Consider the following 12,792-nt stretch of genomic DNA (forward strand, 5'->3'; position numbering starts at 1 on the left):
GTGTCTGGGTACTTTGGAAAGTTCAGACCAGTACCTGACAACTCCCTTTCTCCCCACTGGTACATCCCTACTCCTCCCTGTACCTTTGTTGGATTTGTTCTGAAATACACAAAGTAGTTTGAGCCCTGTGTAAAATTGTACTTCTTTCAGAATTTATTTTTTAAATTCAGTACAAAGACTAGGTGTTTTCTTTTTATTTTAAAGATGTTGAGATTAATTGGAAAATACTCTCATGAAATGGGAATGTTTTTATGTTATCGATTTTTTGCCAGAGTAACAAGAATCTGACACTTAATAAAATGCATAAAACATGTAGAAACATACACACAAACGAAAGCAAACTGAAGCACTGACAGAAATTTTGGTCAGGGAATAGCTATTTCATAGAGGGCTGAGCTGCAGTAATAAGGTTAAGAAACGATTTAAGAACCTGTCTGTGTTTGAAAAAGAGATGAAGCCATTAGCCATTACCTGGGAGTCTGACTTCAAACAAAAGGGTGTGGATATTTGCATTATTGACTAAAACATTTCTGTTGCTGTATTGTAGCAACATAGATGTAAGAGCTGTATATGGAACTAGAGGGCGGACAGTGGAGCTAGATGGAGGACAGTGGAGCTAGATATGGAGCTAGAGGGCGGACAGTGGAGCTAGATGGAGGACAGTGGAGCTAGATGTAACCGCTGTATATGGAGCTAGATGCAGGACAGTAGTGCTAGGTGGAGGACAGTGGAGCTAGATGCAGGACAGTGGAGCTAGGTGGAGGACAGTGGAGCTAGGTGGAGGACAGTGGAGCTAGGTGGAGGACAGTGGCGCTAGGTGGAGGACAGTGGCGCTAGGTGGAGGACAGTGGAGCTAGGTGGAGGACAGTGGCGCTAGGTGGAGGACAGTGGCGCTAGGTGGAGGACAGTGGAGCTAGGTGGAGGACAGTGGAGCTAGTTGGAGGACAGTGGAGCTAGGTGGAGGACAGTGGAGCTAGGTGGAGCTAGGTGGAGGACAGTGGCGCTAGGTGGAGGACAGTGGCGCTAGATGGAGGACAGTGGAGCTAGATGGAGGACAGTGGAGCTAGATGCTTTTTAAGCCAGCTCATTTCTTTATATACATGAAACACGGAATCATACCGTTTACTGGATTAATTTCCATGTGTTGAACAGCCTTGTAAATTGTATCCAATGTATAGCTGGCCTTTGTTCTCACATCTACCCACTAGGTGAGCAGCACCCCAGCGTGTATCCGAGCACTGACCAAGATGATGTACTGCCCATACTGCCAAGCCATGCCCTCTGTGAAGCCCTGCAACAACTATTGTCTGAACGTCATGAAGGGCTGCCTCGCCAACCAGGCTGATCTGGACCCAGAGTGGAACCAGTACATCGGTAAGAGCTGTCCCTCCCTCCCTCCCTCCCTCCCTCCCTCCCTCCTCCCTCCCTCCCTCCCTCCCTCCCTCCCTCCCCCTCCCTCCCTCCCTCCCTCCCTTTGTCTCTGACTGGGATTTGGACTGTTCTGACTTTGCTTCGTATAAAAAATGCATTTTGTCTTGAATTGTTGTTCAGTGTTGTCATTTGTCTGCATTTAGTTCCACGGGCAGAACTTGGGCGCTGTGATAAGGTGCTTTTTACTGTTTGAATCCTTCTTTTTACCTTTGACAATTTATTCTGGATGAAAACGCCATTATTTATTGGCTGGTGGGCTCGTGCTGTATTGAATGAGCACTTGCAGTGTGGTAGCTACGCACTATGAGGAACGCAGAGCTTTGTGAAAGCAGTTCAACAGCAGCTTGTTCAGCTCGGGGAGATTACAAACATGAATATAACATGGACGTTATTTATTTATTAGAATACCTTATTCGGTTTGGAGCCTTCATGTCAGGACTGCTGGAGTGATCTAAAGCAGAGCAGGCTAGCTGTGAGCTGCACTTTAGAGACGCATGTCAAGAATGCCACTGTCAGAAACTAGCAGTTGAAACGGGGCCACAGCTCTCTGGATAGTTGTTTCATGTCAGAAGAGCAGAGGTCCAATGTAAAGTACAGCGCACTGAGATGTTGGTGGAGCAGCGTAACGTGCGTCAGATGAATATTCAATGGTAATAACGAAGAACCTTGTGACTTGGACTAAGCTGATGGTATGTGTTTTACTGTCTGATGTCCTGATACAGAGCTCGGCCACTCCACAGGCTCCCTACTGTAGGCTACATCAGTCACCAGCAGTACTTGTCACTGAACTACTTCATTATAAGATTTGTCTAAGTGTATTACAGAAACCTTTCGTCATGGTGTGTTTTTATGTTCTTCTACTTGAAAATTGGGTGGTCTACACTGCTACACAAATTGTTGAACAACCTAACTGAAATAGTCATTTTTTTTCTAGGTTTGAATTGCTCATACTCTCAAATGGAGGATTGTTCCCAGGGTGTAGAGTAAATGTCAGTTTCATATCTTTTGGCTCTCTGACATTTCATATTCATTATAGGCTCAAAGATTTTCAATTAGCTCAAGGTCCAACCACAAAGAGATATCGATCCTGCTTTCAGAGCTTACAGTAGTGATTGCATGTCTGCCAGATGTCCCCTGAGCTTCTCGTTGTTCTTTAAGTAGTTTAGATTTTTTTTTAAATAATAAACTGCTCAAATAATTAACTGCTATCTGTAATAACACTAGCATTGATGGTTTCTGCTGTGATGGTGAAATCCATTTAGTTTGCATACGAGCTCACAAACCAATGTAGGATTATCATACATTCTTTTCCATCCACGAATAGGACCACAGTGTAGTAATGTACATCGAACTCACATGAAAACCAGCTATTCCAGTTGCTGTGAATAGAAGGGAGAAGCTGGTGACTACAGGGCTTTGAGTGAAAATAGATCACAAAAGCCTGGACCGACATGGAACTTGCATGGAACCCCTTACCCTTGTGGGAATTAGGGCTAAATTAAAATGTGTCTTACAGAAGAAATATGGAAAGCATATGCATAACCATGGTAGCCATTAACAGTTTGGAGATTATGGGAAAATGATGAGATTAAAGGTTTGGACAAAACAGTTGACCTGACACAAGACTGAATCCAAACATGACACTGTTGATTTGATGTGCATTTGACATTTACTGTACTTTTTTGCAGCATTTGTTGATAATGAAATCTGAAAATAGTCTTGATACATTCAGTAACATTAATATAATATTCTTGGAAAATTTGGGGTTGGTGCAACATAAGAAAAAAAAAACGACAAAGGTTTGAGTGAGGGTCTAACTGGGGTTTCCAAGTGGCTACAAACCTCTGCAAAGTGGGCACAGTTCCTAAGTCATTTCAATGCACTTTCATGACTCAAAGAAGAGTCTTCAACTATACGTTTTCTTTTTTTTTTTTAGCTCTCCTAGCTATGGCGTTGAGGAACTTGAACAAGCACACATGTACAGTAGTTGTTTTGTTTGGAACATAGCCCTGCATCCCCGTCTTTACACAATTACTGTTGTTGTTTACGCAATCCAAAACGGTCCATTATAAATCGGAATATGGGTCAGGTGGGCATAATTTGAAAGCTTGTATTGCCAACATGACTAACTAAATAACAAAATAGGATCTTACAGTGTTAGGCTTTCACAAGGCAATTCAGAGAAGCAGATGGTAATTTTACTACGCAGACTGGAGTGCATTCAGATGCCACGGCAAACATTCTTCACAATACAACAAACAGGCTAATTTTGTTCAGGACAACCCAGGCTATGATGCCATGTCATTTTGTAACTTTACATCAAACACCGTGATTATAAACTTTGTCACTGTGTATTACATGAGTTTTATGTGCACATTTGGACTCTCGGGTGTTTTTGCTTGCTTGTATGACATCAAAGCAGTATTTATTATAACCCTCAACATCTCATCTTATACATAGAATTCTCGTAAGTTACAGCATTTCCCTCACTCGGACATGAAAACATTTGCAGAAGTTGCCCAATTAGCTAGAGGGATAAGGGCAACTTCCTGTCACGTGTGATGTTCAAGTTCACAACGGCTGTCAGTCAAAACCCAAACAGAGCTCTGACGTCATGTATAGCATATTCCTGTACAGCCGCCGTGTTCCAATGTAGGTGCTTATCATTGTCCAAATCTGCCATTTTCCAACCCGTATAGGGGTACGTAAAGATATTCATCTTGATTCCAGTGGCATCTATCCAGCCCAACAGTGTCTGCTCCACTGACTAGATGAGATACCGGAGAGGTGAAAAGCTAATTCAACCAAGGACTGAAAAATCTTTTTTCAGCTGGAAGCTGAGCTCCCGATAGCAACGATTTTTCCCTCCTCGTTGCTAGAACTCCACCAGCAGGAAATTTCACTCTTTGACAGTGCATAGGAACTCCTGACAGAACTTGGACAAGAGGGCAGTCATTCACATTACCCTCAGCCTGACCTTCATTTATCTTCAGTGTGTGGGGGGTTAGAGGAGGGACTTTGGTAGCACGGCCTTGAGCAGACCAAAACAGATGTTCATTCAATGCAACTGTGATTCTGCTTCCATTCATTCAGTCAAGCTAGCTAAATATGTAATGCTTAAATATCCATCTCTTCTCATAATAGATGTGTGTATATGATGGTGTGTGTATAGACAATATGGATACAAAAGGTATGCACAGCAGTAGTTATACTACAGTAGGATGAGCCTTGACTACTATAGAGTATATACAGTTGAAGTCGTAAGTTTACATACACTTAGGTTGGAGTCATTAAAACTTGTTTTTCAACCACTCCACAATTGTCTTGTTAACAAACTATAGTTTTGGCAAGTCGGTTAGGACATCTACTTTGTGCATGACAAGTAATTTTTCCAACAATTGTTTACAGACAGATTATTTCACTTATAATTCACTGTATCACAATTCCAGTGGGTTAGACGTTTACATACACTAAGTTGACATCATTTGAGTCAATTGGAGGTGTACCTGTGGATGTATTTCAAGGCCTACCTTCAAACTCAGAGCCTCTTTGCTTGACATCATGGGAAAATCAAAAGAAATCAGCCAAGAGCTCAGCAAAAACAAATGTAGACCTCCACAAGTCTGGTTCATCCCTGTGAGCAATTTCCAAATGCCTGAAGGTACCACATTCATCTGTACAAACAATAGTACGCAAGTATAAACACCATGGGACCATGCAGCCGCCATACTGCTCAGGAAGGAGATGCGTTCTGTCGCCTAGAGATGAACGAACTTTGGTGCGAAAAGTGTAAATCAATCCCAGAACAACAGCAAAGGACCTTGTGAAGATGCTGGAGGAAACGGGTACAGAAGTATCTATATCCACAGTAAAAGAGTCCTGTATCGACATAACCTAAAAGGCCGCTCAGCAAGGATGAAGCCACTGCTACAAAACCGCCATAAAAAAGCCAGACTACGGTTTGCAACTGCACATGGGGACAAAGATCGTACTTTTTGGAGAAATGTCCTCTGGTCTGATGAAACAAAAATGGAACTGTTTGGCCATAATGACCATCGTTATGTTTGGAGAAAAAATGGAGAGCCTTGCAAGCCGAAGAACACCATCCAAACCATAAAGCAAGCATCATGTTGTGGGGGTGCTTTGCTGCAGGAGGGTCTGGTGCACTTCACAAAATAGATGGCATCATGAGGTAGGAAAAATAATGTGGATATATTGCAGCAACATCTCAAGACATCAGTCAGGAAGTTAAAACTTGGTCGGAAATGGGTCTTCCAAATGGACAATGACCCCAAGCATACTTCCAAAGTGGCTTAAGGACAACAAAGTCAAGGTATTGGAGTTTGTATATGTAAACTTCTGACCTACTGGGAATGTGATGAAAGAAATAAAAGCCGAAATAAATCATTCTCTCTACTATTATTCTGACATTTCCCATTCTTAAAATTAAGTTGTGATCCTAACTGTTCTAACACAGGGAATTTTTACTAGGATTAAATGTCAGGAATTGTGAAAAACTGAGTTTAAATGTATTTGGCTAAGGTGTATGTAAACTTCCAACTTCAACTGTACATACTGTATGAAGTGAGTACAGCAAGTGCACCTCTGTTTGTGTGGATCGACCATTTCAGGTTGTCATTGCGTCGAGGATCTTGAATCTTTTCACCGTCTCAACTGGATGGGGGCATGCTCGCTCTGCTCGCTGCTCGCTCATCAGCTCCTTCGTTTTGTTGAAGGAGAGGTTATTTTCCTGGCACCACTCCACCAGGGCCCTCTCATCCTCCCTATAGGCTGTCTCGTCGTTGTTGGTAATCAGGCCTACCTCTGTTGTATCGACTGCAAACTTTATGGTTGAGTTGGAGACGTGTGTGGCCACTCAGTAATGGGTGAACAGGGAGTACAGGAGGGGGTTGAGCAGGCGCCCATGTCGAGGATCAGCTTAGCGGAGGTGTAATTCGAACATCCACAGGTAGCCTAGTTTCTTTGAAGTGATTTGTTTGACAAGAAGATGAAAACATCATGACTGATTGTGTTCATGCCAAATTAAAAGTTAATAATTAAAAAAAATACTGTTAAATGAAATGTTTAGCTAGTAACGTTAGCATATCAAAGGGCTGAGATTAAGCTTGGCAGATGCACTGTGTACTGCAAACCATGGAACTATTAGTATGTTGAGCACAAGAGGCTGGTGAGGGGAGGATGGCTCATAATAGCCAGAATGGAGTATATGGAATGGTATCAAACACATGGAAACTGTGATCCCATTCCATTTATGCCGTTCTAGCCATTGCTATCCAGCCATCCTCCCCAATTTTTTTACATTTATTTTTTACCTTTATTTAACTAGGCAAGTCAGTTAAGAACAAATTCTTATTTTCAATGCCGGCCTAGGAACAGTGGGTTAAACTGCCTGTTCAGGGGCAGCTCGGGGGTCAGCTCGGGGGTTTGAACTTGCAACCTTCCGGTTACTAGTCCAACACTCTAACCACTAGGCAACCCTGCCGCCCCAATTAAGGCACCACCAGACGGCTGTGGTTGAGTGGCACTACAAATCAGTTCAGTTATTTGTGGTTTTGCATGTGTTAATGTAATAATAATAATTGATTGGATTTATATAGCACTTTTCTACCAACTGAGGTACTCAAAGCGCTTTACATAGTAGGGGGAAACTCACCTCACCCACCACCAACATGTAGCACCCACAAGGGTGATGCACGGTGACCATTTTTGTGCCAGAGCGTTGACCACACATCAGCTATCAGGTGCAGATGTGAGGAGAGATATATATGGCTATTAAGGAGTTCATAGCCAACCCCCACGGCCAACCCAACCCAAATGATATACCCCTGCGGGAACCTGCTTTCAGTAATTTATTTATGCAAAGAAAATGTTGTTTGTTTTATTTGTCTGTCAGTTGGTAAGACTAGCAAGTTTGCACTTTCTCTTTTCTTGCCTTAGGCGGGAAACAAATGGGCCAAGCGAATGACAAATGACTGAGTTATTTCACGTAGAACAAAATGTCAAATATTCAGTGAACCTAGTAGAATTCACTGCTTAAATAAGCACGGCTTAATTTCAGTATTTCAAACTATTAAGAAAGGGGCTGAGTGGGAAAGGTGCTGTACCTTTTAAAGATTGATTGAACCCACTGTGACTATTAAAACCTACCCAAACCAGAAACCGTGGATAGATGGAAGCATTCGCGCTAATCTAAAAGCGCAAACCATCGCATTTAACCATGGCAACGTGACTGGGAATATGGTTGAATACAAACAGTGTAGTTATTCCCTCCGTAAGGCAATCAAACAGGCAAAACGTTACAGAGACAAAGTGGAGTTGCAATTCAACAGCTCAGACACGAGAGATTGATTAATCGTAAAGGTCATGACGCAGTTATCACACGCATAACATATTAGACACCAAAACGTTTCCAGACTAAAGCCAGTGGTTAAAACGTAACAGATTAAACAGCATTGAAGATCATTTTCAGAGGCTTTTATCTATGCCACCTGTCTGCACATCGAACACATGCCTGCCGCTGTTTTAACATGAATCAGACAGTAGAAACGACAAATGTTTAAATGTGCTAATCTGTCGGCTGAATTCAAGCGAAATGGTTAAAGACGTTTTTCTTATTCATGTAATTAAAATAGAAGCAATACATCAAGGATTATATTGGTTCCACTGAGTGGACAGTGTCAAATCCATTTGTTCCCATTGCAGGAGAAATCCATGCTGACCGCTGCATGAAAAAACAACAAGAATGGCTCAGTCTATGAATGATGGAAACAGGAGGCAGACATCCTTTATTTAAGCTGCGTTATGAATTATGGCATGCATGTGAATCATTTCACTCCAGGGGTTTTACAAAAAACTATGTTCATATTGTACGCCAGTAAGAACATGTACTCTTATATTCTCCACCTGGCACAGCCAGAAGAAGGTCTGGCAACCCCTCAAAGCCTGGTTCCGCTCTAGGTTTCTTCTTAGGTTCCTGCCTTTCTATTGAGTTTTTCCTAGCCACCGTACTTCCACATCAGCGTTGCTTGCTCTTTGGGGTTTTAGGCTGGGTTTCTGTATAAGCACTTTGTGACATCTGCTGATGTAAAATGGGCTTTATAATTACATTTGATTTGATCCAGTAATAGAAAAACTGAGTAGTCATGTGAAGTAAGATTAGATGAGATTATATATATATATATATATTTTTTGTTGATAGGATGAAATATCTGAAGCATTGAGTAAGCGAACTGATGAACATCTGTCAGTCCACACCTGATTACTCCTCACGGAACATATGCTGCGTTCACCAACCAAAGGTTTAGTACAGAGTGCAAATTACGGGGGGCCCAAGGGTGGTCTTAGACCCCCTGAATGAGACGTGAGTTCCCCTAAATCCAACAAGGGAAAACTTGGGGGGGGGGGTCTTTAAATAATGCTAATTTAACTAACCCCTAAATTAAATGAACACCCCCACCTCTGTCATGACTTAATCTTGTTTTTCCCCATGCGCCTGTACTTGTCATCCCGGGATAGTCCCGCCTCTTTTCACATGTCCCAACTTTTCTTTCTACCCCCCAAAATATATTTGTGTCAGCAAGATGCATTCAATTAATTTAGGCTACAAGTGTCATTACAATCGCTGAATGTCATGAAACATTTTGGGGTGTTGTGTAACGGATGTCTCTTTCCATTCATCAAATGGCACTAGTGCACTTTTCTGGAGTGGACGAACATGCGCAGGTAGCCTACTATCACGACTGGTTGTGTTCATGCCAAATTAAAAGGTCATAAAAAATATATATTATTAAATGTCTAGCTATTAATGTCAGCATATAAAACATGAATGTTTACCCCTCTCATATGAATATAAAAGTACAATTTCAGCGTATTAAAGTTACCTTAAAACAAACCATCAATATCTCATTATACTGTACAAGTCATTATATGAGGCAAATGCAAACTTGTGACTGAAGATGTTGATAATTCCCCTGGTGAGTTAATCAGCTTCTTGCTGCGTGCATCCTGCCTGGACGGTGGCTCAGAGCAGCCAAGGTGGGGAATAACACCCTGTCTTAAAGATACAGAGAGTGTCATGCATGACCTCCAGAGGTAGCGTTCAAGATGTAAGGAAAATGCAAGCTTACATTACAGTTATGTCTCTCTCGATACCTCTTGAGAATCTCTCAAAGTTCTCCTTAATAAATCTCGTCAATGAGAATAGAACCATATACTCTCAGTTTGTGTAATGGCTGGTTATAATTCCATAGACTCAGTTTGTGTACTGGCTGGTTATAATTACATGTCTTTGAGGTGCCTTTGAATTTTTGTATAGGGAATTGTCCTTTTCATTGAATAATGTTTTGAAATGTGAAATTTTGTAAAAAAAAAAAAATTAAGAGGTTTTTAGTTGGGCTGTCCTAGAGAATTGATGTCTCGATCAGCCTATGTCGTTGGAACATCCGTCACCTGCTGTGGTGATGAATGTGGCCCTCTCTATTTTACACCCCACGTGACATTATCATTTTTTTGTGTTGACAGGTGGTTGAAACCGATGATAGTAAGCGATTTTCCTTCCTGCTCGACTACTGCAGTGCACACAACAAGACCACCCATTGTCCTTGACTCACAGTTTTCTCTTCAATTATTTGGCTTCGTTGTGATATTGACTAGTGTTGTTCTCTCTGGAGGCCGTATGTCACCACACTGATTTTATTTGCTAATTTATTTTTAATTTGTGTGATTTGTTTCACCGGGGTAACCGGAGACAGCCACAACCTCACTATTCATGACATTTCTAACCAACAACATTTCCTGTCCTTTGTGGAGATGTCCTCATGAATAAAATATAGCAGAGGAAGGGAAGAAGCTCCCAGCAGCACACCACTGAAGGACTGGCTGAGAAATAGACCTCACAAACTGGCTAAAAGATTTTCCTCTTCTGCAAAGGCACTGCACTAAAGGGAATTGAAATAGTGAATATATTGTTCATTAATTGTGTGTCCTTTCCTTACTTTTGTTTAAACATTGATCTAATTAATTGCCTCAACACCACAGCAGCTAATGAAGTCAGTCAGTAGGGACCTAATGCAACAGGGTTTTATTAAAGGTCAGGCACAGTCAAACTCACGTTATTCATCAAATTGGGTCATGTGTGGAGGATGCCAGGTGAAAGTACAATCAATAACGGCTGAAAAATGACAACTGTTGGCTCATCTATAAAACCCAGTGTGAAAACGCCTCGATCAAAAGAACGAGTTCAGGGGGAGCAGCCTATTGGTCGAACGAGTCACGTCACCAGTTCATAAATGTGCATACACAAATGGGAATCCTTCTTTGCCCTGAATCACAGGTCTCCCTCTGAATAGGGGTTGGCTCACCATCATCCATGCCGAGAATGCTGCCGAGCAAAACAAACTTCTATCTAGCCAGTAGCGGTGCGTGGGTAAAATCACTAGGGTAGCCAAGGCCCCCCTTAAAAAGAATAAAATGCCATATTACAACCTGTGTTGTGATAATTGCGTTGTTTGCCCTACATCCTCTTAATTTAAATGCCTTGCCACCGTGATATATAGGCCTAAGGCTGACACAATAAGGAGACACAGTGACAGAATAAATTCAACCACACCTGTGTTTCATCACAAAACCAGATAACAGCCTCTGTCCCGTGGAGTCCACAAAGCATTTTGCATGTAACAAACAGTTACATGACCTACAGCATGGTCAAGTAAGTTAATGTTTCCAACATTTTCAGACCACTAAACAACTATTGATTTAGAACCACAGAGAGTTACCTCAAGTCACAAAGAAAACAGGATCTGCCTCCACTATTCCAGCACCATTTTCACTTCAACATCATCAAATCACCTACGCTTAGTCTAATACAGTGACAACTAAAAGATACCCAAAACAATTTAGTCCAATCAACGTAAGCTAAATATGTGGCTGTCCATGGTTCTGATTTGTGTTTGTGTGTGCGTGTGTGTGTGTGTGTGTGTGCATGTGTGTGTGTGTGTGCGCAAGTAGAAAAAAATGTTGACTCACCCTTCTTGTAGAGAAACACCAATACCATCCTCCTCTCTTTCATGTTGATGAAACGGTCTATCACTCTGCCATACAGTACACACTTTTATTTTTGGTTGTCCTAGGCTACCTGGCTAAACTGTTTGCTTGCTAGCCTAACTTCCATTCATGGGCAATGTCAGCTAGTTAATATTAGCCTTCAACATCTAGCTACATATTGAACCTCCATCCTCTCAGGCCAGGGGCACAACAATGTAATAATTATTGGTTGGATCAGAATATCTGTTATAATCATTGACCAGTACAGAGAATTAAGTAAAACCAAATTAAGTAAGTCCAAAGCCCTATCTCCATCCGTGGCTAATTTAGGAAAGAGTGAATTTTAGTTAGCTGGCTAGCCACCGGAGGACAACAACACAACGAGATGCAACAATTCAAGTTTTTCTGTCAATGACGTATGCTCTCAATGGGATTTGATAGGAGCGATGCCAAATCCAAACGGGCTTCCCTTGACACTTTTTTTTGGTGCGCCAGGACCATTCACAGCTGAGCTCACTCAGTTTAGGTCAACGCAGATTGGCTAATTCTGGATACTTTTTTTGTCAAGGGAGGCCAGATGCTCGCTGGCTTCCCTTGCCTTCAATGCTACGGGCGGCAACAATGTCAAACTCGTTGGACCAGACACCATCAGATAGATGGCCTACACGTAGAGAGACAGAGGGACGTTGTTTCGCCCACTCGGATGCTTTCTCCTGTGAGATACATTCAGCCTTTTGCAAATTGAAGGAAAATTATGAAACACAGAGAGACGAAAGATAAATAATTTCGTTTGTTTATTTTCCCAATTTTTTAGGGGAGCCTGGCATCCTTGGCATCCATGAATACACACCACTGTAGCTGGCTTGCAGGTGTTCAGCTAACATGGCTACGTATCGCATTGTGCCACGATGCCAAAGTAAAGATAAAGATTTGCCTTTATTTCCATTATGGATCATATTTCATACATTCTGCTCTCAAATCAAACAGCATACAGCCTCACTGATAGTCAAAGATGAGAGAGAGGTTTCATTTTCTCAAATTCTGATACATTTTTATCGGGAAACAATATTATGGGTGACGTTTTTTGTCACTCTAAGACTATTTATCTGGGAAATAGGATGACTGTGCATTCCCTTTAAGCTTCATATGTCTCTGTCGCTCAGAGAATTATCAATCTTGGTGTTCACCATTTGACTCTTGTTTTCACAAATGTAACCTTGAGTCACGTATAATTTGAGATTATACTGAATGAAAGACAAAAGCAGCACATACAGGATATGAAGCAACACTCAGCAGTAC

General features: G+C 41.7%; 1 protein-coding gene across 1 annotated transcript in view; it reads left to right on the plus strand.

The window, feature by feature from the left end:
* LOC112234365 (glypican-6) overlaps positions 1–12,792 on the plus strand; it is a 166,356-nt gene that overhangs the window by 72,753 nt on the left and 80,811 nt on the right. The window contains exon 4 of the mRNA XM_042306732.1: positions 1,209–1,374. Coding sequence (XP_042162666.1) covers positions 1,209–1,374 — 166 coding nt within the window. The remainder of the gene's footprint in view (positions 1–1,208; positions 1,375–12,792) is intronic.

Source organism: Oncorhynchus tshawytscha, linkage group LG26, assembly GCF_018296145.1.
Source record: "Oncorhynchus tshawytscha isolate Ot180627B linkage group LG26, Otsh_v2.0, whole genome shotgun sequence".
NCBI classification, from domain to species: Eukaryota; Metazoa; Chordata; class Actinopteri; order Salmoniformes; family Salmonidae; genus Oncorhynchus; species Oncorhynchus tshawytscha.